The 20,715-nt window shown below is 45.0% G+C and overlaps 1 protein-coding gene across 4 annotated transcripts in view; it reads right to left on the bottom strand.

Moving 5' to 3' along the window:
- DPYS (dihydropyrimidinase) overlaps positions 1 to 15,929 on the bottom strand; it is a 77,991-nt gene extending 62,062 nt beyond the window's left edge. For 2 of the 4 annotated variants that reach the window (XM_044245108.1, XM_044245109.1), the window contains exons 1-2: positions 15,666 to 15,929; positions 1,371 to 1,529 (exon numbers count right to left, since the gene is read on the bottom strand). In XM_044245108.1, the coding sequence (XP_044101043.1) occupies positions 1,371 to 1,529; positions 15,666 to 15,929 (423 nt within the window). Of the gene's footprint in view, positions 1 to 1,370; positions 1,530 to 1,998; positions 2,292 to 13,363; positions 13,450 to 15,665 lie in introns of those variants that run through there. The other 2 variants (XM_044245110.1, XM_044245111.1) reach the window with 2 other exon arrangements.
- Between the last annotated feature and the right edge of the window lie 4,786 nt (positions 15,930 to 20,715).

The following is a 20,715-nucleotide window of genomic DNA, read 5'->3' as shown; positions in this document are numbered from 1 at the left end:
TCAACTTTGCTCTATGTTATAAAATACGAGTGGGAGGAAGGCGAGAAGGAGGAAAGGAGGAAGGCAGGGAGAAAGGGGAAAAGCAAGAAGACCCTAAAAACAGAAAAGAGATTAGATGCATCACTTAGAATGGTGTTTTGGGAGAAAAAGTAACTTTTGCTGTGGACTCTAAACCTTGCTATTATGTTTGAGAAACTATCAGTTAAAGATTAATTATTTGTTTTACATTAATTTGGTGCCTGAAGCCCAACTTCTGGGGGTAAGTGCGGACACAAGTTACATGGTAACTTCAAATAAAGTCACCCTTGTGAACCCTTTCTGGTAAAAGGATTTCTGAATTAAGTCCAACATGGAAACACATGCTGGCAATCGAGATTCAAGTAAAAATTTCTTCCAAAGTACACATGCATGTTTTTTATGAGCAGAAATAAATGTATTTTAACATCTCTCAAAATTATCTGTTCTTTCTGAATTCTGTTGTCCTTTTTGCCACGGCCTAAATGGTTAGCAGATACGGAGGGCTGGTTTCAGCTCTGCCATGAAACCATCCGATCCCGTGTTCATATTAGAGAACAGAGCAGGAAGGGCACCAGGTTAGCACACAGCTGGGAGTTAGCCTTCAAAACATGCCTGGTCTGTCCCTTCTTTGTTCTTTCTCCAGATATTAAACATTTCTAATAAAAGTTCTACTCTGTGGGAAAATACTGCTTGAAAGAACCTGGAGGTGTTAAAAATTGAGAAGTTCAGTACTTTTAAAAATTACAGCTAAAGATTTTACAATTCATGGATTACCTATGAGGAAAGGCTATTGTGAATGAGTATAAAGGATGTAGCCTATCATCTTTATATGCTTTAAATTTTTTTTTTTTTTTTTTTTTTAGTTTTTCAAGTTGATAATACTTCACAGGATCCAAATTCAAAAGGTACAAAAAGAATATGCAAGGAAAAGTCGTCCCTCTAATTCTGACTTCCAGTCACCCAGGAAGCAACTGATTATCACCAACTTCTTATGTTTTGACATGGCCAGTTTCTTTCCTTTTTTTTTTTTTTTAAAGATTTTATTTATTTATTTTGAGAGAGAGACAATGAGAGAGAACGTGAGAGCGAGAAGGTCAGAGGGAGAAGCAGACTCCCCATGGAGCTGGGAGCCCGATGCGGGACTCCATCCCGGGACTCCAGGACCATGACCTGAGCCGAAGGCAGTTGCTCAACCAACTGAGCCACCCAGGCGCCCCAACATGACCAGTTTCTTGATCTGGCACAGAGCAAGGGCTAGGGAACTAAAAGGAAGAAGTGTTGTCCCCGCTCCCTCCCCCTCAGGGCCGCCCCCTCCCTCAGCCACCCCCCTCCACCATCACCCTGTGGTTCACCTGGTCACTCCACCATGTCACCGCCACGTGAAGGCTGTAGTCGCAGCACACTTTGGGGTCAGCCCAGCTCCGCCAGGTCTCAAAGGCCTGGAGGAGGGAAGCGCCCTTCTGAGGAATGGCGAAATCAATGATCATGGTGGTGCCTCCCGCCAGGGCAGCCTGGAATCAAAAGAGGGTTTCAACAGGTTAGCAACAATTTTCTAGCTGAGTCATTTATCTCCTTGATCGCTATACATTTGCAAGCCCCAGGGAAAGCTTGAGGGGTCCAGGAAATTGCACAGATGCTGTCTGTTTAGAAGACCCAGAGGGACATGGGGCGCCTGGCTGGCTCAGTGGGTTAAAGCCTCTGCCTTCGGCTCAGGTCACAATCTCAGTGTCCTGGGATCAAGCTTCATATTGGGCTCTCTGCTCAGCAGGAAGCCTGCTTCCTCCTCTCTCTCTGCCTGCCTCTCTGCCTACTTGTGATCTCTGTCAAATAAATAAATAAAATCTTTTTTTAAAAAAATGGGGAAGACACAAAAGTTCTTCTTCTCTAGAAAATTATATTCGTTATTGTGAAGTCTCTTTTCATGAGCATCGGTCTTAGTGAATTGCATCTCTAGTGGCCTCATGCTCCACACAGACTCACATAGTGCCGGTGTCACCTTCATTCCTCACAGCCAACTGGTGACCTTTGTCTTTCCTTAACTCATGACTGGTCCCTGTAATTTGTCCCCACGGCTCTGGTCTTCCTTCAACCTCTTATCATTCTTCTCCTTGATCTTTGTATCTCAAGTTTTGCTTCCACTTCATCCAATATGAAATCCTCGAGGCAAGTAGAAGCACACTCCAAAGCACAAATGTGACCACTTGACTCCAAAGGTTAAAACTGAATGCTTTGTACCACCCCTGGAATGAAGTTGAGTCTTCTTAACATGGTCTACAAGGCCCCATGTGATCTGGCTCAACTTTTATTTTCCTTGGTATATTATCGTATATGTTAACGAGTCTGCTTCGCTCTCTGACCTTCTCCTCGCTCATGCTCTCTCTCACTGTCTCTCTCTCTCAAATAAATAAATAAAAATCTTAAAAAAAAAATGTTACAATTAATTTTAAAAGTAAGCTAAGTAAGTTCTTAATTAAGTGTCCTTGACGAATTACTGAAATTGATTTTACTTAAACTAAAATCACGAGGTATTAATGTGCTTTTAACTGTTGTGGTCAAACAAGGTAGGTGAGGAAAACAGAGCAGAGAGGGATGCTCATGCTGGGCACTGACCAAGGAGGCCGACTGATTCCAGGGCTGGAAGCTCAGAGTCCATGCTTACCAGCTGAGAAGCCCACCAGCCCCTATCCTAGGTCCCTCTGTCTGTACACCCATCTCCCTCCCTGCGAAGCTGCCCAGATACACGGAGAGATCCCATGTCCCACCTGGTTTACTAGCTCTATTCTTGCTTACTTCAATAGATTTTTATTTTTTCTAAGTCACTTGGCCCCACTCCAGTTCTTTTTGCTCTCAAAAATTTTTTTATATAGGATCACATGCTTTGTCTCTACCTTTAGATAACATTGCCCCATTCCTGGCAAACAATACCTTTCTACGTTTCTTAAGAAATCCCTGTTGGTTCACTACAGTAAAGACAATACTAGGAAAAAAAAACACCCTCAGGCTCTATATTTTTATTTGAATGCAAATTAATCTTCTTGCCTTCTTCCTTCTTAAAGTATCTACCCAGTACATCACAGACATCCCTTGAGGACGAAGGGCATTTTTCTAATAGCACGTGCTGTTAATTAAAGAGTTAGAAGAAAGTACTTTTTTAGTGTCTACTGAACTATAAAATCAAGCTGAAAGAACTATTCTTTCCATTCTTTCCATATTAAAAGTCTTCCACATTCAGGAGGTGGGCAAACCAGATACACTGCTGATGGAAATAAAAAAAAAAGATGGCACAACCACTTTGGAAAGCAGTTTTTCAGAAAGTTAAAACATGGAGTTACCTAACCTCAGTTACCTGAGCCAGGAAGTCCAATCCTAGGCATGTAACCCAGAGAATTGTAAACATTTCCACACAAAAACCTGTATACAAATCTTCAGAAGCAGCATTATTCATTATAGTCCAAAAGTAGAAACAACTCAAATGTCCATGAACTGCCGCCTGGATAACAAAATGCGGTAGAGGAACGCTACGGAATCTTATTCAGCCAGAAGAAGGAAACATTGGCACGGGCTGTGGATGAAACTTGAACATGTTACACTGAGTGCAAGAAGCCAGTCACAGAGGATCACAAGCTGATTCCATTTGTATGAAACCTTCAGAAGCGGCAAATCCACAGAGACTGTAGGTAGGGCAGTAGTGGCCTTGGGTTGGAAGGGTTGAGTTGAGATGACAGCTAATGGTGAACCTACTTTCCTTTTGGATAAAATGTTCTAACACTGATTGTGGTGATGGTTGCCCAATTCCAGGAATATACCAAAAACCACTATTAAGATATAGCTTAAATGGCTAAATTGTGTTATATACAAATTATATCTTCATGAAACTGTTACTAATAAAAAAAAAAAAGGTCTACCACATGTAAGCCACAAGATGGAGTGAGAGGGGGTGGGAAGGGCCACAAATAATCAGACAAAAGTTCTCCGCGTGGGTCTGTAGTTAGGTCTGTAGTCTGGAGGTGGAGATGGAAATATGAATGAATCATTATAGTAAAACAATCAGTTTGTAGTAACGGGTGGCAAGTATACTCCTACAAGAACTGGTGGTATAGAAATTGCCAAGGGGAAGTAAAGATTGCTAAGCTCCTTAGATGAGGTCCCCAGGAAAGACCACTGGGAATTCAGAGGAGGGAAGAATAAACAGACCAGACTAAGTGTAGATTGAAATTAGCATACGGACACACACATGAAGTGGCCAACAGCATAGCGCTATCTAACGTGCAATGAGCACTTACTATGTGCCGGGAACAATTCTGATGTTCCAGATGCTCTAACTTTTGGACTCATCTCATCAGATCTGCAGTAGGGAATATGATTAGCCCCATTTGGAAGCTGAGGAGACCCAGCAGAGCACTCTTACATAACTTGACCAAAGCGGGACCGGAATCAGGTCATCAGGTTCCAGAGCCCTGTGCTCTGAGGAACAGCCAACAGCACAGAGTCACTTTGAGGAAGGGCCCATGAGGAAAAGCCAGCAGCTTGGCAGAAGGTGGGAAAGGGCAGAACTCAGACCTAGACTAGGGCTGATTCAAAGCACTGGTTCCAACAAGAAGAAGGCTGCACCGTCTGCCTGGGCGGCAGGACTCGATGAACAGATTCTGACTGTGATGACTGACAGTGGCAGACAAGGAGACAGAGGAGGCAGCAGCTCTGGCATGGAGAGGCAGCAGGAGTGTGGTGTGGAACACCCTGCGTGTGCGGTGCCTGGGCACACATCTGCTCTGCGTGTCTGTGCACAGAGACAAACACAGACCTGACGCTGAGGAGCCATCAAGGGCAGGAGAAGGTTAGGGCAGTCACCTTGGAGAGGATGCCAGAGGGGTCCTGAGGGTATGGACGGCTGCTGGTCTTCTCGCCAGACTGCAGATGTCATAGTCAAAGGGCCATCTTCTAAAAACGATAGCAGATCGAAATTCCTGGGGCTACAATTTGCAAGCTCCCAAATCAGGATTTATCACACCTGCTCCGCCTCCCTAATTCTCTGGGAGCAGGAAAGGGACAAGAGAACTGCCACTCACCTCTCCTTTGTTTCTTTTTGTCCTGTTTCTCCTCCATGCCCTTCCTCCCTCTGCTCTGCTCAACACCAGAACACAGAAGCTCTACTGAATGGGAGAGGGTATGGGCAGATGCATGGAAAACAAACCAGGGGGGCATGAGCTACTCACCACCCTGGGGCCAGCTTCCAGCTACCGACTATTCCCCAGCCTCCTTTGAACCTCCTTCCACCCCCTTCTCTCCTGTCCCTTTGGTTACCCAGGGTCCATTCACTCCCCAAAGTTATCTCAAATACCCAGATATTATTTCAAGACCTAAGACATCCCCTTCCTCCCACGGGATCTGGGGAGCCACACACCAGAGCAACGGATCTGTAATCCCAAAGACAATGTCAAGGAGACATGTTCCTCCCAGGAGGTACTGACCTCTTCAAAGAAGAGCCTGTAAGTGCCCAGGCCTGGATTAAGCATCCTCTACCCATTAGATCATTTAACCAAGCCTTGCTGCAGTCTGGTGAGGTAGAGATGGTTTTTACTTCACAGCTGAAGATGTTGGGGCTCAGAGATGTCGAATGACCCCCAGGTGACACGGAGGAGTGTGCAGCTCTGAGGGCTAAGTCTTACCTTCACCTACTCTGGGCATCAACCCTCTGCCCCTCTGCCATGTCTGGGATCTCATTTCTAGCCAGTTGCCCCAGGTCAGGAGTGAATCACTCCTCTGAGAAATGCAGAAGTTGATAAAGTGAATGAGGCACTCGGGACATCAAATGCCTTCCAAAGCCAAACAAATCCCACCAGACCGTCAACTGGAAAGTCACAAACGAAACACAGTCTCATACAGCTCCGTTGATGTCCATCTCTGACAATCACCACTGGAATAATGTGGCCCTAGAAGATGCATAAGGAAGGGCCCTTTGGGGTTCACTTCACAAACGATCTTCAGGGCTTACCTAACATTTGAGGAATGAGGAGAGTTAGGTAGGGGAGGGAGAACCAGTAAAGGGTGAAAATTTCTCTCATATTTCTGGGTGAACCTGGATTGTTTCCTTTGTTTTTTTTACTGCTGATTAACTTCATTCCACTTTTATTTGTCAGATAGCCAAATAAAATGTATTTACCTTATCTAATCTTGGCTCATAAATCAGTTCTTTCAGCTCCTAATTACTTTGGCTGCTCTCCCTTGAAAAACCTTCCAATTTATCTAAAGCCTTCTTTTGGGGGTGGGGAGAGCAAGTGCTGTATCAGATACAAATGGGATAGAACATAAATTGAGATAAACACCAACCAACAAGCAGGGTCACAATATTATATAACACAAGATTCTACTTAAGAATGTATTAGGTTGTAAATCATTACGGAAAGCAGCTCAAGCATCGTCTTCCTTTTGATGGGGTCACCAAGTTTTCATTTCTAAGCTCATCCTAAAACAAGTGACTTGGTCTCCTTATAATCAATCATAGGACCTGATCAGTGAACCCAAGTGAAGCAGAAAGAAATCCAAGAGGATATTTGAGCCTTAGGGAGAACCCCTGGACTGAATTCCCAGCTTTCTCATAGTTGCTAAGACTTATGGAAACAAACTTCATGATCTCAGTTTATGTTCCAACTCTGGAAGCACATTCAGCTTTGTAAAAGATGGTCTCCGCATTTGCCTGTCTCCTTGTGCCCTCCCCCACCTCGACTCTGACATATTAGCCACACCATTGTCCATCCAACTCTTCAAACCAGACTGAGGAGTCACCCTTGACATTTCTCTCTTTTCTCGACATTCCCAGATCCAACCCACTGGGAAGCCCAGCTCTCCCCCAACCCCCGTGGGCTGCCTTCTACATATTCCATGAATCTCTCTCCTTCCTGTGTCTTTACCTCTGCTGCCCAGCGCCATCTACATCCCCCAACTGGACTAAGGCAGTAGCTTCTTCACTGTCACCTTGTCCCTGGCCATGCTCGCCACTGTCAATCTTACACTGATTTCCCTTTGCTCTTAGGATGGAGAAGAGACAATTATTACACATCCCATAAGGCTAAACTTCAGCTGGCCCTTCCAATTGCTCTTGCGTCACCTCCCTCCCAACCCATTCACCCCACTCCAGTGACGTTGTCCCTCCCTCTCCTTGGAGAGCTCTGAGCTCCTTTCTACCTCACTTAGAGAGATAGGAAAGAGCTTACTTCTGTTCTTCCCTCCCCAGTCTCTCTTCTACGTGGGTTCAGTGACCTTAACCTTGGCTGCACACCAGCATCGTCTAGGGAAATTTATCCTACCCTCAGAGATCCTGATTGGATGGATATAGTTTCATCTCTGTCTGTCTTGTGCCCACTACAGTGCCTGGTACATAAAGGTTCTTTAAATGTTTAAGGGAATGTTAAAAAAAAAAATCACAGTCCCAAGATGGAATCACTTATGCTAGGCCAAGTCATCGAAACAGGGCTTAATACCTAATCAAACTGTAGTTTCAACCTCCCTCAGAAACGTAGTCAGAAATTTTTCTGGTCGGCACCAATGAGGTAATCCGTCACATGGGCCCTCTCCATCCCCCAAAGTAAGATGAGATCATCTGCATGATAAGACCCCATGTCCCTCCCCCTCGGGAAAACTGACCATTCACGGAACAATTCCTTTCTTCTCTTTTGCTAGTGACTTTCCTGCCCCACTCTCCTTCTTATAAAAACCTTCCGTTTTGTAAACTGCTTGGAGCTTCTTTCTACTTGCCAGAAGGGATGTTGCCTGGTTTCAGAATCACTTAATAAAGACAACAAGATCTTCAAGTTTACGCAACTGAATTTTTGTTCTTTAACGGGAGAAAGAAAGGGAGGGATCAATTAATTTCCCCCAATAGCTATAAGCTGGAGTGATTCTGATGGTTCATTGTCGGGGACCGCCTCCGGCCGGGAAAGTCCCCGCCATTACACGATGGCGCTTGGCTCACTGCCAGCAAAATACGCTGCAAGTGAACAACAAACTTTCTGGTGAAGCCCGCCTAAAGGAGGACATAGTCATTGGCTGTTTCAAATTTAATCAGCATAGTAACAGGACTCTCATTGGCTCTCCCCATTGTTTGGCCCCTTATTGGTCACCCTGACACATATAAGCTAAGGAAGTTGTCGAAATAAAGAGACGAAGCATTAACACCATACCAGGCTGGTTGTCGTTCTTGCGGGCGGAGGGCGACAGTTCACTTTTCCAACAGAAAATAAGAAAGCAGTGTAACTCGCATGTTGATGTGGCATGTCATTTCTTCAAAATATTGCTAGCCCTGGCCACGTAATTTCCTGGTTCCTTCTAGGAAAAGGTTAATGTGTAATGTATACTCCAAGAGCATAGGAAAACCAAGTAGTCAGTTTTGTCCAAAGCCTATTACCTATTCAGCGTTAGCCAGGATTGGTAATACAACAGATTGGAATCCATATTTGTCTCAAATGATTTTTTTTTTCCAGATTGCAGTTTGTTTTACTTTAAACAACTTTTAAGATCTTTGTTTTTATATGTGAACAGATCCCTAGAATTTGGGAACTCATGACCACCATGAAAACAACTTCTCTACTGGATGCAACAAAACATAACTGAAGACTTGAAGAGCCCTCCCTCAGTTTGTTACTTGACATGTGATAGGAAAAGCACAAAGTGGAAGTGAGCAGTAGACTCTGGGTAGTTGCTCACTTATCACCCAAATAACGTGCTCAGAAACAGCCTGAGTGGCAGCAAGCCATTAGGACAGGGGACCTTGCAAAAGGGAAAATGCCAGACCTTAAGTTTTCACTCAAAAATAGTCACAGTCATCTAAATTAAGCCCACAAGTCCAAAAGTCTACTGTATATACTTTATTATTAAAGCCAACATAAATTAGAGCCCCATGTGTCTCTAGCCTGTCTGCCATTGGGAACAAAGACCACCAAACAAAGTTTTGTTTGAGTTTTCAAACCAAGTTTTGAAACAAAGTTTTTCAACTCTAAGAGCCCAATCACAATGGCTGCCACTTAGTGGGTTACCAAGAAATATTTGTTGACTGAAATAATATCACCCAACCATCAACTTGAACAATACTTAGTTTAAAACCATTCCATATTAGATGGCAGTGACAAGGTCCAGAGTATGCCACTGTGGCATAAAAATCTTTTTGAGCTGAAGGTATTTAAGAATAACCACGCGCGCGAGTGTGTGTGTGTGTGGGGTGTGTGTGTGTGTGTGTGTGTTTGTGAACTTCCTTATCTGCCTAAAAGCAAAGCCTCCCCAAAGAATTCAACTGTAATAAATCCCCTTCTGGAAGTTTCGCCACCATGGAAGATTGGCTCTTAACACCTGAGACTAGAAACCTGTACCGTGCCTCAACAGACCTTGTCACAAACTCTCATGTCTCCCACCTATTCTCTTAGGATCTCATGGGTATTTCCTAAAAGTCATTTGTTTTCCCATAAGTGCCCTTCTCCCCCTTCTTCTCCCCTGTCAGGGTGGCATATAAACCCCAAATTTTAATGGTCCCTTGAGGCACATTTTTCTGTGAACTCACAGGTGTGTGAAATTTAAAGACCTGTCTTTTCTCTTGTTAATCTGTCTTTTGTCTGTTAATTTGCATGCCTTAGTAACCACACCCAAGAGGCTAGAGGAAAATTATTTTCCTCCCAACAGTAGCATCATGAAAACCTTGATTTCTACACCACCTTTTTTGGACATTAAAAACACCTGGCCCAGGCAAATGAGGGAGGGAACAAGCAGTGGAACTGAAAAACACAGAGAACTCAAGTAAGAAAACTGAAAGAAGACGCCCCAGATTTTGTAAAGTTCTGTGAAAGAATTCCTAGCACACAACATCCTCAGTAGGACCCTATGTAATATCAAATTGTTTCAAATTAACCTTGGAGTTTTTTTTTTTCTTCCTCTGATGAGTGCAAAGATTAACTCTGTAATCAGTAAAGAGCCACTCAAGGCAATCATAGAATTATAAACTCTTAGAGCTGGAACAGGCAAACGATTAGCACAACAAGAACATTCAAAACTCAGCTTCACCAATAAGGAAAGAAATGCTTGTTTAAAAACATTAAGAAATTCTATGTTTTTCCAATTAAATTGGCGCTGATTTTTTTTTTAAGGCAGTACAATTAGCTAGGATTCAGTGAAATGAGGATTATAATGTATTGCCCATTGGAGCACAAACGGAAGAGTCTGCATGTATGTATTAAACTCTTTTAAGACTGATCTAATACTCTTCGGTCCCATCATTTCACCCTAAGGGGTGATTTCTAAGTCAATTATCAAGAATCTATGCAATAATTTTTGTCCCAACATTGTTATACAAACAAACAAAACAAAACTAAACAAAACAAACAAACAAAAAAACCAAAAAACCTGGAAACCAAAAAAAACCAAAAAACCTGGAAACCACCAAAATGTCCACCACTGAGAAGATGGGAGGGGCAGCTATTAACAGTTTGTGAAACTGATGAAAAAATGAGTAGCACATTAGGAAGGAAGGAAGGAAGAATGAATTTCGTTTGGAAAATCCTGAGTTCAAAGTGCTTGTGGGACAACCAGGTTGTGATATCCTCAGACAGGCAGAAATAGTAGCCTGATGCACAGAGACACCAAAACCAGAGAGAAATCTCTGAGACTCAACCTCCGTGAGGATAATGGGGCCATGGAAATCTCATTCTCCAATGACAGTCAAGGTCCTGGACAAATGTGTGATGAACAAGGCTATCTCTGAAGAGTATGCAAAATTTAGCAGAAAATGTTTATATGCCCCCCAGAAAGAAAAGCATGAAAATACAGGAAGCAAAATGTTAAAATGTTTAAGAATGTTAAAATATATGATTTAAATATTATTTTCTTTACATGCAACTGGCTTTTCCTTTTTTAAAAAAGGAAACGAATATATATTGCGCAATTATAATGCTCCAGCATTTTCCTATAGATCTGGATAATGAATAGTATATATTGTTTCCAGGACTGCCAACATTAATTGAAGTTGTTCTTCTGACAGATGTGTCATTATATAGACAAGATAATGTTAACCCTGAGAGAAGAAGTGATTTGCCCAAGGTCACACAGTCAGCCTGATGAGGGAGCAGGAGGCTGGCTGAGGACAGAGCAGAAGTTGGCGCCTTGCACCCCCTCTTCACCCGCTCCCCTCCATATGTGTAGTGTTCCTCAGGCACCCCTGACCGCCATAAAACGATAAATAGTTAACTTGCAGGGATCGCAATCCTGCAGAACAGGAATCTCCCTTGCTCTACAGATATCCTGGAGATCTAAACAGGGAGGTTACCTTATCAATAGCACAAATTTCCAGAGGCAAATAACTCTCATTTCCTGAAGCCCTAATGTCCCCCTCCTCACTATAAACTGGAGGAGACTGAAGTAGAAGGGAATGTAAATGATAGCAGGGTCGTAATACCCCACTAAGAATCTCCCAACTATCTTGATGTTAATGCCTGACCTAAAAACGACATTGATCAAGCCATAAGGGCAAGGACTCCCCCCGGCACCTTGTAGGCCCACCTTAGCACGTGAGAGCTCTGTCGAAATCTCCCATCCCTTCACCACCTCCCCCCAACTGCAAGGTATATAACACGCCTACCCTCACAACTCGGGGCAGCAGCATCTCTGCCTGCCCACGGGTCCTGTCCCCGTGCTCTAATAAACCACCTTTTTGCACCAAAGATGTCTCAAGAATTCTTTCTTGGTCATCGGCTCCGGACCTCAGCCCACCGAACCTCACCTAGGTTCTAGAACTTCATCAAGCCCACATAGCCTCTGAAGCCCAGCTCAGAGCTCCTGCAAGCAACAGAGAAAGGGATTTGGCTTGTGATCAAGTTTTCACAAGTGCAGTTCTCCTACAAGGTGAAGAAATTCTATAAATATGCCACAAATGCATGCTTAATCACATACCTTCCACTGCCTTATTATAAGTAATCATCTTGATGGCACTTTACCAAAAAGCTCCAGAGTAAAGTGTAATTTCCTTTCTTGATAATTTTGAAGACTTTTTGTCCTATACACAAAAAAGTATTCTGTGTGTTTTCCCAATTAAAAAAAAAAAAAAGATCCTTCCGCCAGACTGATGCTGCCAGATTTTTAATGTGAGCCCATCTACTCCAAGCTGCATATATTCTGAATATTAATAAATATATATTTGAAAACTAGCTGAGCTTTTGTAATTTAGTCTCTTTTTTTGCAAAAGCAAAGTCATAATTCCTTCAACTATCTCTAATTCGCAATTTCCATTTGAATAAAAAAATCTCATTGTTTTTCCTCAGAGATATTGAATTATTGGAAGACGACTGTACATCTAGTATAGACCAACAAGATGAAATATGATTTCCTTAAAGCAGAAATTATTTCTATTAATTACATCAGAGAGAAAGCTTTTGCCTATAATTAAGTAAATCAATTACAGGCTTTAACCCAACCTCTGCCATAAATGAGATTTACAAAATATGTTAACCTTTGGTTGACCTGTGTATTTCATTTCTTAAACTGGATGACATCACAATCTGGTGATCAATAAATAGAATATCACAAACTCTATCCTTTCTACATGTCAGATGTTATAGATGATCAGCCTGGGGCACGCAGAAAGCCAACACTTAGAGCCCATCTCCTGAAAGCATCATATATCATTTTTCCTTTACAGCTTTCTGTACGTAAGGGACCCATTTCTGTATCCTTAGAGATGATGTGGCCATAAATGTATGTACAAATGCCTCACAAACCTAACACCTGAGATGTGTGTTTGTTTTGATAACCTTAACTGCCGCTAGCTTTAGGAAGGGGAAGGGCTACTGCATTCCTTAAGGATGACTGACTGCTCAATTTTGCAACTTACCCAGTATTTTCATCCCATCATCGGCCACTCAGACACATCGAAACATCACACGTTTTCCCAATGGTTTCAGAAAGGAAGAGAGCCTGACGGGTAGGAGCTGTACCAATAGTGGGCAGTAAGGAATTTGAAGAGCCACTTGGTCACTTACTGGTGTGTGACCTTAGGCAGGTGACTTACATTTCAGTTTCCTCAACTGCAAAAGGAGATAATGGCCCCTGAGAGTGTTGGCAGATGAACAGTTTAGTCCAGGGCCTAGCAGTGGTGAGCCTGGATAAAATAAATGTGACTTTTCAAGTGTAATCTATGGCACCATTAGCATGTACAAAAGTCTTCTTTGTTTCTATTTCCATGAACTAGAAACTCGACCAACATTGCCTTGGGGATTACTGCAAAGATTCTATGAAAGAGGACAAGGTGACTCCCTAATCGTCCCCTTTCAGAACTTGGGCCGATACTTTAATGACCACGTTTATCTGTACTTACCCATCTAGTTCCCTTTTACAGAGTCTCCTCTGTTTCTGGGTGCCGGAAAGGTTATCTCCTGGGATCCAACCAGTATTGAAGTAGACTTTTGTATCAGTGTCTTTGTGAGTACTGTTTAATGTTCAACATGAATTTAGCCTTTCCTAAATCTTTGACCTTAACATCTTTGAGTATATTGTTTAATTAAGACCGAAAGCTCCTGAAGACCGTGTTTTTTAATCGTTCGACAACCTTTAAGTCTGGAAATACCTAGAGAATCAGCTGGTGGTTAAGTTCTTTCAAATGCTGATGACTACACTACTATAATAAGCTTCAAAGACCTGCCTAGAATTGTAAATCTCTCCATGCTAGGAATCCCTGAAAGGCCAAAGAACAGCAGATAGAAGACTAAGAACCACCTTTCAGGGCCTTGGGGGCACACACAGATAATCTTGAGAAAGCGAAGGAAATATTCTTCCTCTACAACATTCAAACCAGCTTCCTGGCTGGTTTTCTCATCCAGATGAGAAAAAGGGAGATGATGAAGGGAAGTGATGCTAGTGGGCCTGGCAACTGATAGCCAGAAGGAGCAGCTTTGCACCTGGCAAATAGAGGCATCATAGGAGTGCCCCTCCATCAGCAAAGCACTTTGTTAAGGATGAACCTTGATAACAGAAAGTGTGTCTACTGTAACTGCAAACGACAGGTCACAAAATTTTATACACAAGTATACACACATACACACACAACCATACATACATGCATAATACAATCTTGATTAGGTAAAATAAGGCGTAGTAGAAAGCATAAAAGCAATACACCAAAACAACTGTCATGGTGTTGAGATTACGGATAATATTTTTTTTCCAATTTTGTACACTCATGTATTGCTTTTATCTCTGAAATTTTTATTTAAAATGTAAAAAACAAGTTCACCGAATTTTAGGAAATTTTACTTTTTAACAAAAGGGCAACATGCATATTCGATTTTCACAACAGATAATGATACATCCTACAAAAGACTTTGACCACTGCCCTGATGGGAAAGGTTAATAATTAGTAACTAGGAGTAAGCTTTCCAAATCTTGATGTGAGCAGCCCGCCCCAGCCCCCTCTCTCTGGGTCAAATGGTTCTTCTATTCAACATACTTGTCAATCAGACATGACTGAGAAATGTGGAGGGGGGTGTGTGTGAAGAGAATAAAACTATTTGAGAGAAGTTAGTAAAGCAAAGGAACTATGGTCCAAACCGCCGTGAAAGCCTGCACGACTAAGTAGCCTCATCTGTTTCGCACACAAGTGTTTAGGCTTTAAGGAGAGCAGTACTTTCACTCTGGCAAGAGCCCTTTTCCTCCCTGCAGCTCCAAAACGCAAGCCTCAAGGAGGCTGTGGGTCGGGCTTCAGCCAAAGCGCTGAGTGGGGTTTTAACTTTATGGAGTTGTAAGGCAGTCAGGTTCATCTCCAGATCTTGTTTTCAGGAGCTCTGGAGAATCGTTTAAGGTTCTTTTCATAGACCAGAGCCTCTAGGCCTTTGTGTCTAGAGAAACCCAAGCCTCTCCCCCTTGGGTTTGGTAACTGACACTCCCGCACCATCAGCCCAGCTGCGGGGGGCTCAAGCAGCGGGAATCCGATCCCTATTTGATGGCCCCTGGGCAAGCCCGTTAAGAGACGGGGCCAGCTTGCCTTGGGGCCAGTGTGAGTACTCCGAGACCATGCTGGAATATTTCTCTTCTAAATTCTGGTCACGGCTGTGTCTTTTCTACTGGAGGGTGGAGGCAAAGATTGTGGTCACGGTGGGCATCCAGTCTGCCCAGACTTACCGCGATCCAGCACACGCTGTGAACTTGGAAGTCAAGGCAGTAGGCACTGGGTGAATGGGTTTTTCCTTTGGTTTTGGCTGGGGATGGGACGAGGGGAGAAAACGGCTGGGAGCGCCCACAAAACAAGAAGATTCTACAGGTATTACGAAAGACTTGTGGACTTCCACAGAATAGTGACAGTGGGGAGGGGAGTGCGGTGGAGCCCAGAGCGCGCAGCAATGAGGGTGAGAAGCCGGATCGCCTTAAACTTGTCAATGACCCAAAGGGAGAAGCCAAGGGCGTCTGGCTCGGCCTGAGCTGGGCTGATGGCCGCGAGAAGGGGCGCCTGGAAGGGCGCTCGCGCGCAGGGGAGGTCAAGACCGGCTCCCCAGCCGTCGGTCGCTGCGGCCGGGATCGCTCCAGCGGCCCCCCCAACCCCCGGCTCCTCCGCGCGGCACAGGCGGCGGCGGCAGCGGGGTTGGTGGGGGGGCGCTGCGGAGAGGCGGGCGCGGCGGCGCGGGTACCTTGGTGCCCTGGTGGAAGTCGTCCACGGACCGCGAGCCCATGAAGGGGAACTGCATGTGCGTGTGCGTGTCGATGCCGCCGGGCAGGACCAGCTTGCCCGCTGCGTCGAGCACCCGCAGGCCGGCGGGCGCGGCCCCGGGGGGCAGCAGGTCGCGCCCGATCGCCCGCACCGCGCCGTCCTCCACCAGCACGTCGGCCACCTGCGAGAGGTCGTCGTTGACCACGCGCCCCCCGCGGATCAGGAGCCGCGACGGCGCCGCCATGGCGGGGGGTTGCGGGGTAGGTCCTCCCTCACGGTCCCCGAGGACGGTCGGCACCCTGGGCTCCGGCTCCGGCTCCGAAGCGCGGATGAGCGCGGAGCCCCCGCGCCCTCGCGGGTTTATAGACTGGCGCGGGCGGACTCCACCCCGGGAGGGCTGGGCTGGTGCCCGCGGGCTGGGACGGGCCGGGCCCGAACCGCTCCCGCCTCGGGGTGCTGCGCCCGGAGCCTGGGGGTCTGAGCCGTCAGAAGCCAAAGTCTTGGAGTTTAAACGTCTGTTTTCCTTCATAAGAAAAGCCGCTTTGCAGGGGAGGAAATCCATCTTATCCCTTCCCTTGAAGACGAACGTGTCAGTCCCAAGACACACACACACACACACACACTTACACACACACAGAAACCCCTACAGCAACAATGATAATACCCACGGAAGAAAGAACCACTTGATCTGGATTTCCTTGGGTTTTTTTTGTTGTTGTTGTTTATTTGTTTTGTTTTGTTTTTAAAGATTTTATTTATTTATTTGACAGACAGAGATCACAAGTAGGCGGAGAGGCAGGTAGAGAGAGAGGAAGCTCTCTGCTGAGCAGAGAGCCCGACGCGGGGCTCGATCCCAGGACCCTGGGATCATGATCTGGGCCGAAGGCAGGGGCTTAACCTACTGAGCCACCCAGGTGCCCCAGATCTGGATTTCCTTGTAAAAATATTCTTTATATGAGGAGCAAATCACCCCACAAATCAGTCATCGGCAGACACAGTGTGAAAGTTCAGAGTGAAAACATTGAATCTATTTGAAACTAAAGCGGTTTGATACCAACTCTTCTCCAGGTTTTAATGATGCAATGCAGACCAGCAAGGTCTTCATGGAAAACAGCAGGTAATGTAATTCTAAAGATCTGGGTTTTTCCTCAGGTTTTTCCTTTTTCTTTTTTTGACTGGCTTAGAGGTCTTCAGTTAAATCACTCACGGTCTGGGGTCCTCCGTTTTCTCATACATAAATCTGAGATAATACTTCTCCCCTTCCAGACCCTCTTCGAGGAGCAGATAAGGTGATGGTTGTGAATGTACCTTAATAAAATGGGAAATACCATACAAACTTATTTAACAAATACTGGCTTTGTAAGGACTGACCATTGGGGTGGAGGGGTGGTTAGATAGAGGGTTAAGTGTTAAAGAAAAATGACATTCTTATCCTTCCGAGCCAAGAGCCAACGGTGACACACATAGACATTTCAGTATATGACAAAATATATAAAACAGAAAATTCTACCTTTGAGAGAGGATACAGAGTTTAGAGGAAAGGGAAAGTGGACTTTGTCTTGAAGAAAATTAGATATCAAAGATTCACAAAGTGATATTTGAACCAGGGCAGAGAGGACACGGACATAAATAGATGAGGGGTGGGAAGAGGAAAGGCATTGTAGGTTGTGGGAACAGAGTACACAGAGGCTTGGGGAGGTGATGGCAAATGAAGTCTGATAGAACCGGTGATGGGTTCAGGGATAGGCACGTGTCCCAAGCTGGCTGACTGTGCCCCGTGAGAGCGGATCTTCTGTTAGGTGGAACAGATGGGGACCTTGTGAAAGACTATAAACAAGAGGCTTCTGGGAGCCATGCAAACCACATGGCTCTTAAGTGAACAGAGCCAACATGGAGGACATGAAGGAGAGATGGAGAGAGGCTGGGTTCTCACATTCTTGAAGCTTCTGAAACTACCCGTGCTTCAAGTCCTCTCCTCTAGACTTTCCCCTGTTTGTGGAAGCGGGTTTACTTTGGGTCTTCTGTTACTTTTAATAGCTGACAGAGCCTGGGAAGACAGCTTTGAGTTTGGAGACGAGGCGGTCCCATGTGAATTCAGGGATGTCATTTTCAATAATGAAATGCAAGATATCGCCAGATTTCCTCAGCTCTCAGATTACACACACATCGAAATGATTAAAAATTAGAAAGCCTCAGTAATTTCAAATTCCGGATTTGGCCATCAAGCCAGGAACAAGAAATCCAAGAACGTAATACGATTATTATCAAAGGGTGTTGGGTAAGGGTGGAAGGAATAATTATAAACGTAATGAAACTCCTACAAGCCTTTCAAACAACTCACCACCCTAGGAAAATAGGATGCGATGTGAGGGCGGTTACGACGTCCTTTCTGAAATTGTCCGGGTGAATGATTTCAAAAGGTTTCTTTATTTTAGATGCATGAGATCATGAAATGCCTTGCAACACAATCCAAAACAAACTTGCCATGAACTCAAACTTTTGTCAGAAAAGAGGTTTGTAGAATGTCACTGAAGCAGGAGGATATATGGCTCCTTGGGATTCACTGAGCTCAACACAAGGGAGAGTGGGGAAATTTAAGGAGAAGCATTGTTAGCTTGTAGAAAGAGTTAGCTCCCTTTCTGGTGGGACATCCGTGTCCCACACCAGCTCACTGGGCAGGAGGAGCCCGGGCAAGCATTCTCCTTGGAGAGAGCATGTCCTCGGAGTAGCCCTGCCTTTCTTGGTTTCGTCCTGTTCACCTGCCTCCTTCTTCAGAGGTCTACAGTGGACAAGGATTTGGGAGACAGACAGGATGTTGGTGGGAAGCAAGACTGCCATTTTGCATTCCTCCTGCTGGGGAAGACTCAGGTTGACTGACTCACAGAACAAACTGTGTCTGAGAGCAAATTACTCCTCACAGCATGAACTGACATTCAAAGGATTTCAAAGATTGATGCTTAACCACAGAAACCCTCCCTGACTTATGGTTTAAAGAGGCAGCAAGGTAGAGGAGAAAATCACGAGTTCCTTCACTGAGTCCTTGTGTTTATGGGGAAACAAATCCACTTGGCCTAGTGGTATCTAAGTCCTCAGCTAGCCCGAGGTCCAGGAGTTTGCTTTCCCTATTCTTCTAATCTGTCCAGCTCCTGCTCTTGGCCCCTGTGGCCTTTAGAGGGTCTTAAGCCATTGTCCACAGGCAGAGGGAAGGGATGGTGAGGGTGTGCCAGCAACACCATGGACAGGACAGGACAGAACTGGGCGTCTCCAGAAAGCATGCCCCAGCCAGGGTCTGCAGGAATCCCCAGTTCCCTGTCCCGCCCTGGGATCCAAGTCCCTGGCAGGAGAATGAGGTTATAGCTCAGTGATCGAAGAGGTGAGTAGGCGGCATAGACAGGTCAAAATAGAAGAAAACCAACTAAGGAATTGGAATTAGGAGTCTAATCTTGGCACTGATGATGATGATAATCTTGGTTGAGTCACTTACTCTCCAGGCTTCTGTTTCTTCAACTAAAAACCAAGGAGTTAGGTTAACAGGACCCACCCTCTGTGCTTTTAGAGTTTTGTGATTCTGTGAACAGGGACAGAACTCACCCAGAGAGGGCCCTGCAGAGCCATAGAGTTCAGTCCTTCTCGGGTCAAGGCGTGTGACTTGGAGACCGAGCAGGACTTGCCTTTGAGATTCAGGATTATTTTATTTCTGGTCCCTCCACTGAAGCAGAGGGGCTCTGTTTGGAAAGGTGCATACAGAATGCATAAGCTGCAGTCCTCTGGGGACAATGCTGGGTGGGGCTGATCTGGGAGTCTGGGTGCTGATGAGCAAGGATGACATTTTTTCACTGCTCAGCAATGACCTGCTTGGTGGGTGGGAATGGCCCCCTGACTCTGGAGAGGTAGAGAGAGAGAGAGAGAGAGAGAGAGCGTGAGAAAGCGCGCTGGTCATTTCACAGCTCCACAGGGCATTCTTCCTTGAAGCACCAGTCCTGGGTAGAAGGAGGAAATAGCTGACCTGAATAACGATACCGGCTTCGGCCGCTAACATTTATCAGGCACTCACGTCAGGTCGGGACTGGGCCAAATACTCGACATGCCTTATTTCGCTTCACCCCCCCAACAAGTCTTTGACCTGAGCGCTGTTCGTTCCTTTAATAGATGAGCCTTTTGAGGTCATACGGTTTGCCCAAGGTCATATAGCAATAAATTCTGGAAATATGCCATTCTGGAACCTGCAATTTACCCATAATGTGAATCCAGGTTCCAAAGCTATATTCAGCTCCTGGCTGCACTGGGGCCTCAGATGGCATGAACGGATAAACGAGAATCCAGGAGTGAAATCCTACATCCCCGACACTGACTTCACAACTCTAGCCCCCGTGATGGGCTGCGTCAGAGCTGCCCGTAGTCCTCGCAACGGTGATGACTCTATGGCAGAGCCATTTTGTGCTCTTGCTCAAGTAACCAAGGTCATGAGTGGTAAAATAAATAAATAAATAAGTAATATTATAAAGTGGACTTTTTGGTAACAAATTTACAAGTCTCATGTATCATATCCAACATACTCACATTGACCTGTCTTGGGGAAAAACTTGCAGACGTGTTATTGTGTGAGTCCAAGAAGCTCAAGGAAAAAAAACTTTCTTTTTTTTTTTTTTGGCTTGTTTTTTGTTTGTTACAATATTCTGATGCGAAGCTGCCAGTTTTAGGCACGCCCTGGGAAAGCGGGCTCTAGCAGCGCCCGCTTTCTGCGTTTTCCTAAGGCGGCCGAAACAAAGCACCACAAAGGAGGCAGCTTGAGTGAACACAGATTTAGTCTTTTTTGGTCATAGAGCCCAGTCAGTTTCCACTGGACCAGAGTCAAACTGCGCAGTGGTGTTCCTTCTGGGGCCTCCAAGGGGAGAATTTGCTTCCTAGCCTCTTCCAGCTTTTTTTTGGGGGGGGGCAATACTCATTAACTGTGGCCCCATCACTCCCATCTTTGCCTCCATAACTATAATTGCCTTTTCTTCTGAATCAGATCTTCCTTGACCTCCCTC

Source organism: Neovison vison, chromosome 4 (assembly GCF_020171115.1).
Source record: "Neovison vison isolate M4711 chromosome 4, ASM_NN_V1, whole genome shotgun sequence".
In the NCBI taxonomy this organism is placed as follows: domain Eukaryota; kingdom Metazoa; phylum Chordata; class Mammalia; order Carnivora; family Mustelidae; genus Neogale; species Neogale vison.
The sequence above is the reverse complement of the archived record's forward strand: the minus strand, read 5'-3'. Positions and strand labels throughout refer to the sequence as shown.